The sequence below is a fragment of the Anser anser genome (genome assembly GCF_964211835.1).
Source record: "Anser anser genome assembly, chromosome: 4".
NCBI classification, from domain to species: domain Eukaryota; kingdom Metazoa; phylum Chordata; class Aves; order Anseriformes; family Anatidae; genus Anser; species Anser anser.
Genome location: NC_139724.1, coordinates 65235477 through 65255968, shown reverse-complemented (window position 1 = coordinate 65255968; position 20492 = coordinate 65235477). Strand labels below are relative to the sequence as shown.

The 20492-nt window shown below is 36.6% G+C and overlaps 1 protein-coding gene across 1 annotated transcript in view; it reads left to right on the top strand.

Annotated features, from left to right (window-relative positions):
- The window catches only part of STX18 (syntaxin 18), a 65742-nt gene that overhangs the window by 42777 nt on the left and 2473 nt on the right, over positions 1-20492 (top strand). Inside the window, exons 3-10 of the mRNA XM_083834120.1 lie at positions 1069-1184; positions 2568-2645; positions 2763-2829; positions 6592-6707; positions 11211-11299; positions 18381-18439; positions 18807-18876; positions 19462-19542. Of these exons, the coding sequence (XP_083690246.1) occupies positions 1069-1184; positions 2568-2645; positions 2763-2829; positions 6592-6707; positions 11211-11299; positions 18381-18439; positions 18807-18876; positions 19462-19542 (676 nt within the window). The remainder of the gene's footprint in view (positions 1-1068; positions 1185-2567; positions 2646-2762; positions 2830-6591; positions 6708-11210; positions 11300-18380; positions 18440-18806; positions 18877-19461; positions 19543-20492) is intronic.

Sequence of the window (20492 nt, the reverse complement as noted above, 5' to 3'; positions counted from 1 at the left end):
ACTCATTTAATTGCATTGATACAGTTGTGTTATACATACCTTGGACAAGAGGAAAAAATTTCACATATAAATAAAAATTTAAGTTAAAATGTGTGCATTTATTGAAAATTTTCTCTCTAGTTTAAAGGCAAAATAGGCTGTGGTGACTGATCAGGCAACCCAAGATGAACGTTGGGTAATGTGCTGTAGCAAAGTCTTATCATCCTGTGCAGCCACTGTTAAAAGTCTCCATACAGTATGTTTTTCCTGGTGGTTATCTATGTTGTATTAATATTTTACTGACAGGAAGGGATAAAAAGTCTTACAAGTGTACTGAAGTAATGCTCTAATTATACTGGACCCAGTTAACATCGGAATGGAGAGCTCTGCCTAAAACACACTGCTGTTACTTGGCCTTTGTGGTTGACCTCCATTTTTATTAATTTAGTAACAAAAGCATATATTAATCCTATTAGAAAATATTAAATACATAATGTATAATCTAAAATAGAAATAAACAATGAGAACATGTTTTAATAAGTCTTGTAATTTACTTGATATAAAATGTACATTATTTTCTGATATTCTTCTTTAGTGTGGTTTGGATTCACAGATTTCTTAACAGCTACTTTTTAAAATAAAGTTCAGGATTTAAGATAAAAACATTTAAGTGAAATAAGTTCCAATTTTTTGTATTTCTTTCAGTACTTGAACTATTCTTTTATCTTACTTGGTGGTGGCTTTTTTGTTTCTTTGTTTTGTTGGAATAAATACTGAGGGTGATGACTTATTTTCTAATTGTGTTGCCTTACTTTACCTCCTTGGTACTATAGGAGATGATAGGATATGTTGTTCTTTCTGCAGCTTTTACCACTTCAAAAAAATGTTCTAAATACCTCTCAGCTTTATAGAAGTGATGGATATTGTACTTTTTAGTCTTACAAATAGTCTGTATCTCCTTTTTATGTGTAAATCAGTGTTGCAAAAAAGCTTCTGGGGAGATGGTGAGTGGGAAGAAGGTCCAAAATGTGTGCTTACAGGTGCTATGTTGGGGATTTCTTAAAAGTGACAATTTGTCTTGTTTCTCAGCCATATTATGTCTGAATATGTGAGGATGACAGATACAGAACGTGATCAGATAGATCAAGATGCTCAGATATTTATGAGGACATGTGCAGATGCCATCCATCAGCTGAGAACAGAAGGTAAACCGAGCAACTTCTAAGTATTCTTTCTTAGTTATTGATAAAGGCTGAATATCACATGGTGTTGAGAGATCTGAAATCCTTTTTGGAAAGAGACTGTCCCTTTTTATTTGCATCTCTGTAATCCTATTGACCAATTATCACCATGCTTGGTTTTATTTAATGTAAGTGAAAGGATAAGCCATAGCATAAAATTTTATTTGTTCAAGTACACTAATTAGCAAGTGTTTAAAAAAAAAAAGTCTTAAATACTTACTGTTTAGTAGTAATTTAGCACTGGGGCGTAGAGGCCTGAACCAAACTGAACCAAGGCTCACTAAAGTTAATGAAAGTCAATGGCTGTTTCTTTCTAGGTAGTCCACCTGTAAGGTTTTACAGGTATTCTCTTTCCATGTTTGAGATAATGACATCATTGTACAAAATGTAATAACATCTAAATCATTACACTCTTTAAATATTTTCATTAACCACAGACATTTTCCTGAGTTGTTGAATGTAGCCCTCAAAAATTTGTGCTCCAGTAAAAAAAAAAAAAAAAAAAAAACCTCAGCAATTGTTCAGAATATATTTTAATTGTAAAATATTGTGTGTATATGCATATATGTTTTAAACAGATAATTTACTAGTATATGAAAAGACATAATTTTCATTGTGACAAGTATTAACAATTCTGCTTTTCTTAATGGGACTACCATTGAACAGAGTCCTGGTAAAGTAATATAATTTTGACAAATAGTGTATGAAATTATACTTTTACAGAACTTATTTCATGTAAGTTGAAGAGAGAACTTCTGTTTTGTCATTTTTAACTTGGCTTGCTCTGTGTATGTGTTTTACCAGTATACCAAAGATTTTCATCCACTTTGGAATGCCTTTTAAACATACGTAGAGCATTATTCAGAATCACAAAAAGTGATTCATGGATGGGAACTTCATAGTATGAAAACAAGAAATATGTGAACTAAAAAGATGCTTGACACAATAGATCCCCAAGATTTCCATGTAGCATGTGCTCTGAGAAATTCAAAACGTTAGAATTTCAACATGTTAAGCAAGTTAAACCTCTAGACCTGTTTTGCAATGCTTAGTTTGATGACATCTATTCTTGTTTAGAAATGTAATTGATGTAATATGACTCAGTGGCATACATAAAGAATGACAAACATTACGTGACGCAAGTTGGTTTGAAGTTTTGTTTTCTTGTAATAATTTGCTGGTTTACAGAATGTATATTTAAATATAGCAATGTTCACAATAGTTGTATGTAATGTAGATAAAAGTTGATAGGCTCTTGGATATAACTTGTTTATGAACTGAACATGCAAACTTTTATGTAATTCAATAAAGTGTTAAAAGATCTTGTATCTTTCTTTTGCACTTCAGCACACAAGGATGTCCAGTCTGCTCAGGTGAAGGAGCACAGAACAGCAGTCTTAGACTTCATTGAAGATTACTTAAAAAGTATGTAGCATTTTTTCTACAATAATGAGTGGTTAAAAATGAATGTTTAACTGTATTTTCCAAGAAAGATATCGTGCTCTTCTAACCTGAAATTTTATTTACTGGTATCTTGAACAGGAGTGTGTAAGCTGTATTCTGAACAAAGAGCCATCCGAGTTAAACGAGTGATAGATAAGAAGAGACTGTGAGTAGTGAGCTCTCGTTGTCAAAAAAAAAAAAAATAGTTTAACTCTGAATTGTGTTTGTAGGTTATTCAACAAAATCATTATTCATGTTTAGATTCTAAGGAGATTGGTTTAGATGGAAATCTATAGCTGGATGAGGAACTTCCACTATCAGCAGGTGCATTTTATACTTCTGGCATGTAAAGTTAATTCTGAAAATGGCAAAACGCCAATACAATGTTGTGTACAATTCATATATGTCAATGATCAAAGCACCAAATTAGTAAAAAGGGGGTTAATAAACCTAATGCACTTCTACAAGTACAACAAAATATTTTTGCGTATCCCATTAAGTAATATTCTACATAAAATAATTTAGAATTAAATTTTGCACATTGATAATATGTCTCAAGATGCTATTTAGGATACCATCTGGTTAGGTACAAGAGATGTTCACTTCTCTACTTCTCTCTCCCATTCTCTCTTTTTTTTTTCCCTCCTTTAGACCACTATCTTTCTGCTAAAGCAAGTGATTATGTTATACTGCTTGATATGGTGGGGTTTGACAGCAAGTAGAAAACTGCTTAAAATCAAAATCTTGTATGTAACTTCTGAATTGAACCAAAGGAGCTTCTGCTTCCTATCGTCATGGCATACATTCAAGCTGCTAACCTAGAGGTGAAAATCAATGGGAGAAGTTAATGATTCACTTTGTGGCTTAAACCCCCACCCCCCTTCCTGCCAAGTATCAAACCCCATACCTTCTGGGGAGTTTTTTTCTGCATACTTGAGATATAAGAATGAGTTAAAATGCACAAGTTAACAAGTTTGCAATTTATTTAATACATCAAAAGCTTTCCATGTCTTCTAAATCCGCATTATTTGAATTCTAGCCTTAGGTTCCATGATGCATATTTTAATATAAAAATAACAAATTTTAGAATATACACATCAATAGGTATAGTACCTTTCTGAGACTTGATGCTGCTTTATCAGTTTGGTGTTTAGCTTGATCATCTATTACATTGAAACTAAAGAGATGTTTTCAGAAGTCCATAAGTATATGTTATTCAGAGTGATTCAGCATGATTAAACACGATTGGATTCACTTAAATATATCCTCCTGAGACAAAAATAGAAGTATAAGCCAACGACAAGTAAACAAAGTACCCCAGAACAGATGTGAAATTTATTAGAAAGTCACGTGAGAAAAGTAAGATAGGAGTTACAAAAATACTGAGGGCCTGTAACTTTGTGAAAAAATCGTACAAAAACATACTGCGTGATATTTTTAGCAGGCAAAAATACATAACCTTATTGATACTGTTCATAGTAAGGAACTTCAAAGAAAGTTAGCATGGTTCCTGCCATGATACAGTTGGCTAACAAATACCAGCTATTTAGCTTGATATACTCTTATCGTTGTTTCCATGTCAAATGCAAGGTTCATGATTTCTCAGATGACTGAACAGATGAGGCAAGTCAATCTGCTTTATACTAAGCATGAAACAATGAAAAAAAAAAGCTATTCCAGAAATTAGAATATCACTTATTTAATTGAGCAATAAGGCCCTAAAAAATAACCCAGAAGATGCAGTCCTTTTGTGAAACACGGGAGGAGTACTTCTTGGCCTCTTCTGTATGGACGTAAGAAGTAAAAAGCAGACATTGATCAGCTGGAGCCTGTATGCATTGCAGATGTGAGGTAATGGCTAAATTATCATTAAAATTAAAATTCAATTTAAATAAATCACAGGGCATAAACCAATCTTTATGATGATTTGAAGAAAAACTGTCTTTTTTCATGCTCCTTCAACTAGTTGATTTGTAATTTCCCCTAGGATTTCAGTAGATTTCAGCACTTTGTGATAATAGGAATACGCTCCATCCCTTAAACGAACTAGGCATTCTTTAAGTAGCAAATTCCAGGCATTTTGTTCATTTTTAATTGAAAACTTTCATACATTAGCATACCGTGGTAAGTAGGGACAACAAATAATAAAGGAATGCATTTATTTAAAAGTAAATTAATCCTAGTGCAGATCTTTTTTCCTGCAATTTAGCATAAAATATGTACTTCTTAGACAATTCCGAGAGGTTTGCAGTAAAAATACACGTCATTATGTTTACTTTTACATGGGTAAACATCCTAAGTTCTTCCAAAAATCGTGTTATAATTTTTGTATATAAGTTGTGTTTATATACTAATTCATATTTTTTGATTTAAAAATTCTGCCGATTACATAGGACTAATTCCATAGAATGAAATGTTGAGAAATAGAAACAAAACCATTTTTTTCTGTAAAGGTACTTGGTTGGGATTTTCAGTTTTTATGTTTATAGGTATTCATATTTATATTACATTTCCAATATTAAACTAATTTTCCATTAGAATTTCTTGTGAATTATGTATGCAGTTATTCAAATCAAGTTGACTTTTATTATTGTATGATTGGTGTTTTATTAGTATCAGAAGTATTATTTGAATGGCATGGCCATCCAGATAAGTCTGTTGGTTTTTTTTTTTTTTTCCTTGGTATTAGGCAAATTTGGAACTCGGAGGAGGGGAGAATGAAAAGTTCTTTTGTGTAAATGTACACAAAGCCCAGTAGCAGAGTTTTTAGAACTAATAAATGTTCCCTGTTATTATTTTTTCTTGTTTAAATAACATAGTCTGTCAGCGATGACTAATGCATTATATTCTGTTTTTCTCAGAATTTTCTAATTATTGGCTAGAATTTAGACACAATACAAAGAAGGAAAAGCACACAAAATGCAACACCTTCTGTTAAGCAGCAGGGGAAGATTGCAGATCATAATGAGATTAACTGTTGATTATATATGAGAGGGGAGGAAGTGATGAAGGTGGCACAGCAGGTGATTCAGCCCATTATTTTTTATTTTTTATTTTTTATTTTTTTTAGCTTCTCTATCAGCATAATTGCTAAGCATTAACTATCTATTGTGTAGTGGTTACAGAATTCATTGTTGACAGCAGTGAACCACAAAGTTTACTGGAAAAAATATTTAGCCACTAATTTTAAACTTTTTCGGTGCCGTAGTGAAAAATACTTGACAAGTACTGAGGTACCGAAATAACCACTGAACGTGCTTCTCATTTTTTATATTGGTTTTGTATTGAAATCGCATAGCAGGGAATATGTATCTGACCATTACATACAGTTTTTCTTTTCTTTGCTTCTAAATGGGCTGTTCTGTCTCTTGGCAGACACGGTAAGGATCACTCTCGTACAGGTTAAAGTATTCTTTATAGATAATTAAATAATAATAATAATAATTAAAAAAAACTTGTTTCAGGAAAAAAAGTTGATTCTGTTGTATTTTCTTATTCTCCCCTTATGATAGTTGACAATATAAACATGCAAATATTACTTGAAAAAATTAAATAGGTGAGTTGGCTGTTGCTACTGAAAAATTTCAGTATGACCAAAATGTTATATATTCCAATACTCCAGATTTTTTGAAAGAAACTTTAATAAAATGTCCGGTTTTTACACTTCAAAATTCTTCTCAACTTTGAACATGTAATGTATAATGGAATATAGATTATACAGGAATACTGTTCGTGCTTTCTTTGCTTTTCTAATAGTATTTCAGTAAAGGTAGCTAAGTACATTTTGTATCTAGACTGGGAACTCTCTGTTGTGAAGTTTTCAAGACCAGGTTAAAGTGCAATGAATGCAAGTAATCTGTGGTTGTTCTTGTTTTAGAGAAATTCAGTTCCATCATATCAGTTAAATTATAGGATCTTATGCTTCTAGGTCCAGACTTGAACCTGAGCAGAGCAACATTTCCAAATCACCTCTTTCTCCTGAAAAAAATTCACAGAATCCTTTAGATGATTCTGAAGAAAAACTTTCTTCTGAGGAAAGCAAAGGTAAGAATAAAACATAATTATATTTTTGTTTTGTAGCAAGCCCTTTCTATTCAACAGTACTTCTTTGACATTACGAGGGCCTATTCCAAGAAGGCCTCTTCCTGGAACATGTACTTTTTCTATTCTCTTTTTCCCTGAGTTGATCAGGCTTGTGTGATGCACGTTGTGGGACTGGGGAAGCAAAATCTTCAGCTTTGTGACATGTTTCTTTCAACCAGCTTAAAAGGTCTTATGTCTTGCTGGATTTCTTCATCCCTTCAATAAACTTTGTGTGAACTCTCTCCTTTTAATTTATTAATTTTCCACTATCCGTCTAGTTACATGTCTTCTGAGACCTGCCTGATCTTTCCACATCCTTTTCACTGATGGTAAGGAATAGGAAAGTAGCTTGATGGCTTTCTAGTAGTTTCTAGGAGTGTTTTCTGGTTTTTAAGCACAGAGACCTTCAGTTGGACACCTCTACAGTATCAACACAAAGGCAGAATATGTGCACAGGGGGGATTTTAGTGGCTGGAAAGACACAATAGGTTTGGGGATGTTCTCCACAGCCTTGAATTTTCTTGCTGGAAGGACTGCACCTTCTATTTCAGTTGACGGGAAATAGCCAGAAGTCTAAAGCAGCAGCTCTGACCCCATGGTCATTTCAGCTGGTGCTGTTCTTGACAGAACTTGCAAATTCCTTAGTGACCAGCTTCTGAGGCTGCAGATGTAAGCCCCTTCTTTCAGCCTTTTCTCAGAATGGTCCCTTGGTCTGTTTTGGGGTGTGTACACTTACAGACCTTCATTGCAGAGTGTCTAAGTACCACCATTGTGCAATAATGTCAGATTTCATACCTAAAGAGGAATCTTGTTTCTATGATTTCAGAATTGCTTTCCGTGGTGTGATTTCTCCCGCTTGTACTGTCTAGAGAAGTCTGAGGCACAGTGTGATTACAGTGTTAAAATTATTCATGGAGGGAAGCAGAAACTGTGGCAAAATGTAACATTACATTATTCTGCAAATCTGTTATTGCTTTTTATTTATTTATTTAAAGAGTGAAGTTTCTCTGGGTAGTGACTTGAGGGTTGTACAAAGGTTGGATTCACGTGAAGTGGGTACTCCATTTCTGAACGAAGACTCTGATATTGAATTACCTTGCAAAGTGCAAACCATTTCATTTTCTGACACGGTATTGCTTATCTTCCAGCCAGTTTGTACTTCTGCAGCCCTATTGATACAATTTTTTTTTTCTGAAGACTGAATTTACTGTAAGAAGTAAAGGTTTTGATTATGTGTCATTTCTAGTGCTTACTACATTTTTATATTTATGTCTTAAGTGATGCAGCACAGAGGTACACAGATGAGTTTCACCTTAACACGTTATCAGTATTTCACAGCTGTGAGCCAGTGCCAGCAGAAAAGCAGCAGCCTTGTAGCATCTTCATAGCTCTTTGCTCTTGTCTCCACAATCTCTGAAAGTGTACACTCCCACCACATAAAGTGGCATCACAATTTTTAGCTCAGAAAACTGTGCCATGCCACGGGAAACACCATTCTTTGTTCTCCCTGGATGCAGCAAACCACTGCAATGAACAGAAATGAAGCTTAGTTTACCGCACATTAATTTTGATTACTCCCATTTTCACTCTTATTAGTTCATGCTTTAATTTTGTACGGGAAAGTAGCTAGACACAGGGGTTCGTGATGCAGTTCTTACAAGAGGATGCTGACTAGTCTTTGAGAACACTAGGAAAGTTGTATATCAAAATAAACCCATCTGAAGTAGTTTAGATGCACAGAATATGAGGTTCCTCATTTGGTTGCTCAGTTGGTTGCTGCTGTTTATAGAAATCAGCCTTGTGACTTCGCTGGTAGGTGGTTGTTGAAGCATAATAACATGAATGAAATGACTAGTAAACAAAAGCTCAGTTTAAATCGTAGAGCCTTTGTGGTTGTTTTTTTGTTTGTTTTACAAGTAACTTCAAATTTTTAAGAAATTGGAGAAATGACTGTGTGGAGAAATAAACTCTTTAATCCTCAGGACGTTGATGTTTTAGAACATGGTAACCATTTATATCTATGAAATATGAAAGGTCATCAGAGTGTCTGGGTTCCTTGCTTAAATATCGCAGCTGTAACAGTCTTCTGAGAGAGGTTTTGGTGCTGTCCTTACCTTGAACATCATGGCAGACAGCTGAATGTCCTATGTGGGGTGCTGAAGCACAGCCTTGGTTTTGTCTGGTGTTTTGGCAGATACCAAAGCAAAATGTGATTACTTTTGAGACAAAGCACCTGTTTACATTGGCATTATACTGGACATGCTTCATGGTAGGAAAATAGTCTCTCTAGAGATTACTTTAATATGCTGACTGTATTTATTTGCATATTACAAATCCGACATTTAGTTTATGGAAATACATGTAAATAATGAGTAGCTTTTGAACCGGTCCACTAGCTTAGCAGCTGCCTCCTGTCAGTATGGAAAAAGGTTGAGATTATTTGATCTTTACTTTGTATTTCCATTATTCATTAATTACATCTATTTCTGCAATTGAAACGTAGGTAGCATTTTTTTTTCTTTGTCTGGCTTTTGCTGGATGAATTGTAGAAAAGTACAGATGCCAGCTCCACAAAAGCTGCAGAATAACTTTCGTAGTGGCCAGAAATGTACCATGGTGACAGGAGTAACTCTGGGGAGATGCATGTTTCTCACTTACCTCTTGCTTGGATATGTGCTTATTAGCAATCACATTGGATACAGGTGCTGTTTTTTAACAAAGCTGACAGTGTCTGAAAGTAATTGGTTCCTCTGGGATAAAATAGGAATACATCTTATTTCTTAGCTCCATAAACTAATTATCTTCTTTTCTTTGAATCCAGTAAATATGTCATTCTAATTTCGATATAATGTAAATGTATTGATTGTCCAAACAAATAATTTTGTGTCTCTGTGAAACAGATTGGAAATACTAATGATATCCAGTGGAAAATGTTGAGTTGAATTATTTCTAAATAATATTTAGAAATGCTCTTGTTTTTCTTCCTTATTACTTGTAAGAAAGAGCAGATTTTATTTATTTAATTATTCATTTTAAAGACTGTATGCCTTACCCATATCCCTCATTTATAACATTGTCACTGTTTGGTTTGTCATTGTCATCTTTGGTTGGTTGGTGGGAATGAAAATATACATTTGTAAAGGAGACGCACACAAGAATACTCTTATTTATTTTTCGAGAGTTTTCACAAATATTATAATGAAAAATAAAAGGGGAAAATTTCTTCTTACAATACTTTTAATATATTTGTTCATAAATAGGACTACCCCATTCAGGGGCTTCCCAAGAGAAGGTCTTAATGATGATGCATCAGTGCTGCTTATGCGATTGAAAATAATGTAGGTTTAGAAAATTATAGTAAAGCAAATAAAAATACTTATAAATGCCTTAAAAACAAAAACAACACATGAACAACTGGGATAAAGTCTGAAGTCTTTCAGGAAGCCTGAAATCTATGAAAAAGTAAAAACTAAACCTTAGCGTATTTTAATTTGCAATCTGCATGTGATAAGTCAAAGCAGTTCAGCTTTGAATCTGTTCAGGGTTGGTACAAATCTCTCTCTATTTTGGGTTTTGTAAAAATGCCACAGCCAGTGGGGAAGGAGGCCTTCTCAAGTTTGCAGTGTTATCATTAGGATTTTAAGCACTTATGCTAGAACAGCTTCAGAAACAGTAGGTTCCTGCTGTACAGTTTCTTTTCTTTCCTATTCTAACTTCTTAGTCTATAATTAGAAGTATATAATTAAGCCTAAAAATAAATCTTCTAGAGGGAAATATCCTAGAAATAGCCATTCAAAATGTTTTATGCCCAACTCCTGCTAAGATTTATGCAGATGGTTAGCTTTAATCAAAGGGAAAGTGCTGCTGAAATCAATGGAGCAGCTACGATGTGGAAGGGTTAGTTTGTGGGTTCAGATCTGGCTCCCGTTACGTTCAGGAGGACCCCTTGCACTGAGTGCTGTAGGATTTGCGCTGTATTATGCAGTTTGAACAGAGTGAGGAAGCCAAATTTGTCCTACAAACTTTGCTCAAAATGTCTTTGAGAGTCTGCTCTTTCTGAGGAATGAGGAGCTGGTGGTTCTGTCAAATCTCACTGGAAGATAATAGCCTTGTGTACAGGCTGTCATTTTGAAAATTGTGTGTTCTTGTTACAATTCTAATGTGATTGTATTTTCTGCCCTAACAAGTCTTAGTGTGTTGTGAGTTGTTTTACATGTTTTGCTGTCAATATTTTAGTGCAACTTCTCATAGTTCACAAAATTAAACATATGTGTACACCTCTGTCCCAGTTCAGGAGTTAAAGGTTATTGGTGTATAGTCTTGTGCTGTAACTATATGGTGAATCTTGGTTAGTAGGAAATGAGATGTAACGATTTCATTGGAGTTCTGAAATCATGAGAAATGCTGTTTACTTCACTGTTCAGTGCCCTGCATTGTCTCAAGCTTTTGGTGGTTCTTGTACAGACAGGAATATGCCTGATGCTCAGTCTAATCTTGGATTATGGGGGGATGGAAAAGGTGAAGACGAACTGTCACCTGAGGAAATACAAATGGTAAGTCCGTTATTGTCCATTTTATATTTTCTGCTGTATCCACATGTGCTAAGAAAGTTCAGATTCACCCAAGTTCATTTACAACTTCCATTTTATGCAGGATAATGCCACGACAAGATATGTCATTTATATATGGCTTCCTGGTTCTTCTGGGAGCTGCTAATATTTAAAATTGCAAAATATTTGACATTAATACCAACTATTTTTTCAGCAATTGGAAGTGCCCTTTGAAAATGAAATTCTGTTTTTAAAAATTATAATTATGAAATGCTTTCTTAGAAGACAATGGAAGGAAAGGCAGCATCAGGAATGCATTAAAAAAATTTCTGAACAATAAAGATTGGCTGCTTTTGACTTGGACTACTTCTAGTACACAAATAGCTGTATTTCATTTTATTCCTCTTTTTTAGGTTGATCAAAATCACACTGATTTTATTAGAAGGAATAACTACAGGCTTTCAGACACAGCAGAACCTCATGTATTTTTAGCTTTGTTATATTTCCGCCACTATCAGCAGTTTTTTGTGTTGTTTGTTCCAATTCTGTTCACAATTGAACTGATACGCTACAAAATTTGACGTGATTGCTGACAACCTGTTAGGCTTTTTGATGTTCCTATGATTTCTTGTTTTGAACGTGGCTCCAAATTCTCTTTGTATTAGCACACACTGTATTGTTTCATATAAAGAAAGTAAAACTTCCTTACAAGTAGCCAGTGGCTGTAGAGTTTTCAACATGGTGTGCTGCAGCACAGGGCTGCTGCAGCACGATTATCTGAGGCTTCCTTGGCAATGACTAGAGATGTTCCCAAACAGAGCAAGCATCACTTCCCGTCAGAGATGAGTAAGTTGCACATAATTACGGTATGGTTTGTCAAAGAGAAAAGGCTCTTCAGAGGCTGCTCCTGATGCTATCACATTGTTCTTGTGCACCAGTCTGAAACCAGAAGGCTTATTGCTGCTTTCTTTTTTCTCTCTAAACAGAATTTGTCACATACCTTCATTTTTCTGTGTTCAGGCACCATATTATTAGCCCCCTTGGTGTAAGCTTCCAGAGGATCGGGAGGTAACAAGCATCAGAGGTGACAACTCTGAAGGTGCTTGCTAGTAACTGACTGCTAAATGTTAGGCTGCATTTTGTGGGCACGCTCTAGTAAGTTTTAAATGTGTTACATCCTTTGCCATGGTTCTTTGGGAATGAATGCATTTCTCTCTTTGGGAATGAATGCATCCTTTTATCCTTTTTAGAGTAAGGCCCAGCACACCTCATGACTTACATGAGTTGTCCAGGTCTGTGAGTTTTGTTCTATTTCTGTTATCGAGTGAAGGAAGATAACCCGGAGATAACCTGGGACTTTTTTTTTCCCCTGGAATAAGTTCTTTTTATTGCCTGGTGAGGTGGAATGGTTCCAAGCCAGAGTAACACAAAAATCAATGTTTAATACTTGGAGATTCAGGAGCCCAGAAATCCTTCAGTCCTGATCTGCTTATTGCGAGGCATTTTCCCAGCTCTTTCTGGGGAGAACCATTAGACAAAAAATGCATTATTAATCTTTGTCCTTTCAGACCTCTCCCATGCTATGCTTTTTATTATTATTATTTTTTGCTATGGTTTTCTATGATTCTTCTTACACTGAGCATGAATTTCTGATCCTGGCAGTTATGAAGAAATACAGGATACATTTCCACCTCTGCTGAAAGCTAACAAGCATCGGTTGCTTCCACGTTATACCTTGGAAGGAGTATACATTGATTAAGACGTAAAAAAGAAGTGAGTCAGCATTCATGACAGTGTTAATGTAGATGCTTTTTCTTTCTCCACCAGTAAGTTGTCAAGTAGGAAGCAAGCTGCTTGATTCTAGTTATAGTTAATGACCTTGATGGAGGTAATTTCTTGTCAGGTAATTTTTTACAGTTGGATTGGATTGCATACATTGGGGTTGCTGCAGTGTAAACCAGGAGTTGTATATATGTATGCGTGCACAACAGGTTTTCAAATGTAAACTTTGCTACTAAAATGTTGATGCTCAGAACTGAGCAAGCCATTGTTCTGCTCTGTGGACCTAAAACGATTTTTTTTTTTTAAATTTTTAATTTTTTAGGGTTTAGGAATGCTATAATTTGCAAAGGCTAAGGATGTACATAGTCACTATTCCACAGCAAGACTGCTTTCAGTGTATTTTCAAGTAAAGTTATACCTAAGAGTTGACCTTTATTAGTAGAAGCTGGATACTGTGTAACCTCACTCCTAATGGACTTTAATGCCACTGGAAGCCATTATTCTAATTTTCATGTAAATTTGGGTCCAAGGTGTAAATTATAGGTGTAACTAAGATGTAATTTGAGTACTTGAAAGTGCATTGATTTTATTCATTGCTTAAGTAAATACTTCCTAGTAATATGCAATACTTAATGACTTTATTGTGCTTTTAATGCAGGAATTTAAGGGTCTTTAGGAACACTTAATGAACCTTTACAGCTTTAGGAAATTGAGCCACTAAAAGGACTAATTATTTCTCCTCTGCATTATGTTTGCTGTTACAGAGAAGTTAATTTCTACTTTTTAAACATTTGATTTGTGAAGAGTGGACCGACTCCATTTAAGTTACTAAAAAAAAAAACACACTAGCGATTCTCAGAAGAGGGTAGGTTAAAGTGTAAGGAACTGCTGTTTTGATTTTAAATTGGAACGTGTTGCGTCAAATTATACGGAACAATTCTCGCTCATGGTTCTGTGATCCTTCCTGCGGATAAAATAATGAATTAAAGCACTATCATGTTGTTATAGCAGTAATTTATTTCAGTTTTTTACCCTAAGCAGAGATCTTTACATCAGTTGCAGGCTGTTGTGTGATTTACACAGTAAATCTCACTCTATAACTCTGAGCACAGGTACATGAATGTTTTCATAGTTGTTGTGAGCAGATGTCTTGTGGTTGTGTAGAGTGGGGAAAATGTGGTTCTGCTGTGAAAATCTACAGTTTCCTCTGACTTTTTATCTTGTTTTTTGTCTTTAGTTCAGGTATAGTACATTTCATGATTTATCTTATGGGATAACAAAAAAGAACTGTGATTCTTTCAATGCATTAGGCTTTGAGAAATATCTTAAGCAGTCACTTTATATCCTGGTAGCAGAATATTTCATTGTCATAAAAGAGGCTACTTTAACAAGCCATAAATCGTTGAGCTCTACAGATTGCTAGAGCTTGCTGTATGTTCACATCATGTTAATCCCTTTGTGACACACGATAGGCGACGTGTCCTTCTGTTCTCACCTCTTGTTCACTTGGCTGTGTCACCACGTCTTGCTGCTGTCGGAGCCGTGCTGTCCCTCAGCCCTGATTTCAAATTGCAAAGACTATTTAGCAGTTTAAAAAGCAATCTGTGCCAGTGGAGGATTTCAAATATCAAAGGGTTTTTTAAATAGTACTTTCTCAAGTGGATTTGTGCTATTTGTAAGGGATTAAAAGCATTCACTGTTTCTTTATTGAAAATTTGCCTCCTAAATTAATTATCATCTCAGTTCTGCTAAGACAGCAGAATAGGGAATTTTTTTATGCTGAATATTTGTGGAGAAATACTTATTCGTACAGAAGTCAGAAAACCAATTACAGCTTGGTGGCTCCACTTAGTCACTTAATGTCCATGCAGTTGGCTCTGTGCTAAAGCTCATGGATCCATTTTATTGTCCTGTTCCTTGGCTTTGTTCTGAAATGAATCCCTTAAAATCAGAGACCTACAGAGGGGCCAGCGTAAAGGAGTGATGAGATACCTATAGCCACGTGCTGCTGTGAAGAACGTATCACTGCATTCATATTTTAACAAATGCTCTGCTCTGTAGAGATGCCACGGACATTAGCGATAATGACACTCCAGTGCACTGTAACACTGGTACTTTTGTATTTAGCAGAACCATTGAATCTTTAGGGTGGGCAGCAGTGGGGCTTCAGGGAGCTGTGCACTGTGCTCCTCGCTGTCCCACACCTGTCCCACAGGACTGGGCTCCTGCCCTGAGGACTCGGCCCCACAGTGGAAGTTACGGAGCATGATAGCATCGGGGATCTTGGACTTTCTTCAGTTCTTTAACCAAGAAAAGAAAGCTGTTCTTGCCAACCAGGCAGCTAATGAACCTCCAGTACAGAAAGATGTATTTTAAAAGAAACAGAAAAACATTTATTATTATTATTATTATTATTATTATTATTATTATTATTATTATTATTTAGACTGCCTGCTAGAATACTAAAGCATTTTCTAAGAGATTAACTGTTATCCTGTTAAAACAGGTGTCACTTCACACTGACTGGCAACAAATTTCTGGTTTTTAACATGGTAACCGTGTTCCCCTAGGTCATGCAGCTCGACATGTAATTTGCTGTCAGTAAGGAGTCAGGTAGTGCTTCTCTGAGGGCCTGGTGGGACTGAAGCGAGATGAAAAATGTTACAGCATGAAGCGTGGGACACAGCGGAGATGGTGTGGGATGTGAGAAGGAGGGGATGAAGGTGATGGGTATGACAGGTGGCTTGCCTTTTTTCTTTTTTTTCCCCCCTTTTCTGTTACTCTGTGGCAGTCTAGAAGTCTTGCTCAGCTCCTTGCCGTCTGCTCTCCCTTGGTTCAGCCGTGCCATGTACTCCTGTGGTGAGATTCAGTTTACTAATTTAGCAGAAAACTCCGGGGAAAAAAGTGGTCAGGGAGTGAAAATGTCATCCCATGAAATCAGACGAGCAGCGGTTTGTGTACAGGAGTGTGTACTTGGGGAGAGATAGGAGCATGACAAATCCTTCCATGACTCCCCTAGACCTTCCACTGCACCCCAAGTGGAATCAGAACATCCAGAGTTGGAGGGGACCCGTAAGGACCATTGAGTCCAACTCTTGTACATTTGCTTGTTTTTTCTTTCTCTGTGTAGGTATTATGAAAGTTTTTGATATGGCAGAAGTTTAAACTAGAGCATTTTGGATCATTTAACAGGATGTGTAAATCAGCATGTGGAACAATGTGTACAAGGAGTTGAACAAGCTGTACAAGGAAGATCTTAAAAGAATCGGGCTAGAGGTGCTGGTGGAATGATTGGGGCAGGGAGGATGTCATAATACAGTCAGCAAACACAGCAGTCTAATTATATTAACTCAGTTACTCCTACAGATTGGCTCTGTGAAGTAAGCTGTGGGTCAGGTGACCTGTATGAACTAGCCACTAATTTTCATGTTGCATCCTAATGATGAACTGCATTGTTGCTTAAATTCCCTTGAAATCTTAGGTTCTTCATTTTTAGCTACTTCAGTATTACTGCTGTAAAGGCTCATTTGCCTTCCAGTGATGTAGCACTACCCTCTTCGTTATTGTTGATTCTCTGCGATTCAGACATTATTTTCCCTCCTCCTTCCTTCGTTTTTTGCAAAAGATAACAGTTCCTTTCAAATACTTACTGTCTTCTCTGGGCATCACGACATTTTCTTGCAAGTTCAAGCGTTGGGCCTTTGCTCAGATGGTGAGCAATTACTACTGCACAGACTGGAAACCGAGACTGATCTGTAAGCAGTGCTGCTCTGCTGCTGTTTTCATCTCTGACAACACACTGCTTTGTCCCAAGAAGGATAATGAGACCTTGCAAGGTGACTGAGAGGAATGCTGCCTGTATACTGCTAATGAAATTGTAACTTGATTGAATTACACTGAAATCCAGAAGTGTTATGTAGGCTAGTTTGAAATAAGTAGATTAACTGCATTAGAACTGGGCTTGCTGTCTTGCACAGCGCCAGTGTCACATCCTTTGGATTTTTAATCCTGTTTTCTGGTATTCAGGCTGCCGCATGTATCACTCAGGATTTAGAAATGAGGCTTGTCAGAGGCGCGTAGCGGGTAATAATTTCAGGATAAATGTATCCTGGATGCTACTTCTGTGCAGTGGCAGAGACAGGGCTTTCCGAGCTTTGTGAGGAACGTGCAGAGAGGTAGTTGTTTCCATACCACGCATGTCCGGCTGGTACTGAGGCTTTAGTCGTGGGGCATTAATTGGCAGAATACCTCAAGTAACCTTAATTGGCAGAATACCTCAAGTAACCTTCCCCTCCCTCCAGCCAGAAGGGGACTTGTGACCCTTTCAGCACGAGGTACTCTGGTTCCTGCCGGCAGGAACCTTTTGGCAGGGGCAGGCGGCAGCGATCTGAGTGCATTGCCCACACCTGAGCGTGGGGAGAAGGGAGCAGCACACCGCGGGGCTCGCTCCTGTGTCTGGCTGGCAAGGTGGCAGGATCGAGCTCATTTATTTAGGCACCTGGAAAATCCCACCTCAGAACGTGGTAAATGGGTCCTGTTTAAAATACAGTCCTTACGATGGCGCTTCCAACTAACTCTGTTATGATGTGATGCCTTTCTCAGCTGTATTCTAGCAGTGTATCTAAAACAAATCTTGTCACCGTACTTCCTGCACCATAGCTCATTCCACATTGAGTCCCAAATGATCTGACGTGGAAGTATATCTAGAAAATCAAAGCTTGTTCTCCTGTATGAGGTCTTGTGTTTGTGCTCGTGCATTTGAAAAATGTAGTGCCAAAAGTGTAGTTTTAAATGAAAGAGGCTGGTTGGAATAAAGCCAACGCAGTGGTAAAGTACGAAGTAGTAGACATCAAAATATTTTATATTACAGCAAAATCTGCAAGCTGTTAACTTTATGCCATGGGTAGAACATGAATAAAGTAAATGACGGTGTAAAGGTGTCACATGCTATGAGAGCTTTCCCCACTCAAATTTTTAAAATAAAAAGGACAAAATTCATCCCCTATGTTTTTCCTTAGTGCAAAGAACTCGAGCAAAATCTGCAGATTATTTTGGGGTTTCATTCATAATGGGAGGATAATTGACAAGTGTTAGAATGATAACACTATGATGTTAATGATGAATATGATGAATGATAAATGTGCAGGCTCATATTGTTCACTGAAGCTAATGGTAGTCATCCTTGGAGATCTTTGTAAAGGAAAGTGAAGGTTGCTTTATTGGGGCTGGGGGCTGAGCAAAGTTCACCGAGTCCAAGCCTGTGAACTCTAACAAGACTTTTTTTTTTTTTTCTCTCTTGCAGTTTGAACAGGAGAACCAGCGGCTCGTTGGTGAAATGAACAATCTGTTTGATGAAGTCAGGTACAATTTTCCATTTATTGACAGGTCGCTGTATGTGCTGGTCCTGTAACCAGGATAACATCCACGCACAATGAATTTGCTGCTGGCACCTTGCTGCAGGAATTGTAACGGTGTGGTGGAGGGGGGGACAAAACAGGAATGCCCAGATCTGTGTAACATCTGGAAATGAACTGTAGGGGTTTACACGGGGTTGTGTTCCTGTAGTGTAGACAGTTTTCAGAGCTCTTATCACCACATAAGACATAAGACTGCTAACAAAGAGCCGTGCCTGCTGAACCAGGCTTTACTCTGGTTGGAGGATCTAAAGCTGTAATAGTGAGAAATGCTTGCAGAAGTTTCTAACGGAGTATTTCTGTTCTTTGCCAAGACAAATTGAAGGAAAAGTGGTAGAAATCTCCAGATTGCAAGAGATATTCACTGAAAAAGTCTTGCAACAGGTTAGTGTAATTTAATGCTTGAAGGTTTTCCTGGGGGTGTTTTGGTCTTGGTTCTATGCAAGATGTAAACATAAGAGCAATGAACTTTGGCACAAATGTGAAGGGAAAGTTTGTTTCGTTTTTTTTTCTTTTTTGTTTTTTTTCCAAAAGCAAAATCAAGATGGTAATTACTACCATTACGTATCAGTGTATACTGGGAATGGAGAGTGCTGGGTGTTGTAGTGATCCCTCTGTCTCAAAATTAGTGCTCTATTAACTGTATTATTTAATAGCATATTTTCTGTGAATGGTAGCACCTCTTCCAGAAGAGCCAGCAAAAATTAGGCCAGATTTGATGTTGGGTAAACAGGAGACTTCCTATTGATCTTAGTGGCCTCGGTTCAGGCTCATAACAACACATTAAAAAAATGCAACTTAATTGCCTCTATGCCTTTGCATCGTTGAAGAAAGCATAAATAAAGCTAAGATGTTAACAATACCAGATTTTATTTTATATTTGAGTTCTGCTCGTCTCCAAAATCCTTACAGATGTTTTTTTTTTCCTAAACTTTGTCAATGTTTCTCGATTATTATTTTTTTTAACAGGAAACTGATATTGACAATATCCATCAATTAGTTGTGGGTGCAACGGAGAATATCAAAGAAGGCAATGAAGACATAAGAGAGGTAATGTCTAAGCTGTTTTTCAATTAATTCCTTTCTCCTGAATTTCAGTTTTGTCCAAGTGTTGCTTTAAACAGCATGTACAAGTTAATGCATGATACTGTGTGTATTGGGGAATCAGGACATGATTTCGAAAAAATTGTGAATACGCTTAGCTAATTTACACATTTCACTCTGCTTGTCTTGCTAACCATGATCTGAAACTAAATGAGTCTGCAGAAATCTGCTTGGCCTTACCTATTTTTAAACATGAAGGTTGCGTGGTATGCACTTAAGCTCATCTGAAATTTTGTGGGGTTTTCTATTTGTTTTGGTTTTAATTAAAAAAAAAATCAGAGTAAAAGACAATTCTGCAATTGTTGAAACTGGAGTTAAACACTAAGCATTACCAGAAGAGTCTCTTTACTATGCTGAAGGCATCTCACATGCACCTAGTAAACAAATCTGTCCCGTTATCCTACTAATGAGATGATGCTTTCCTTCAGGAGCTGCGATTTCAGTAAAAACTGAGTTCCCAAATTAGCCTCTGTAGTAATTGGCTCAGTTCTTTCTTTTTTCTCCTGAAAGCACATTGAATATGTAATTCAAGGTTGAGTTAGCTACTGCTCAGCTAGTCTGAAAAGTGCATCAAACATACATTAGCAGAAATAACTTAGGTGCTTAAAATTTCTGTTTTGGGAACTTATTTCCACATTTCTTGGAGTAGAGTAGGAAAGATCTGGAGTATTATTTTCAGCAGCTGTCCAAGAGGTATGGTGGTATGGCAGATGGTGGGGAAGATGTGAGGGATTTTTCAGTTTTGGTGCTGGGTTTTTTTGTTGTTGCTGGTGGTGGTGTTTTTTTTAAGGACTTAAATCAATAGATTTATTAACACTTAGCATACAGTTACCGTGCCTATGTGTAACTCTTAAGCACTTGACGTTAAATAGGACACTGGAAGGGTACAGACAGGT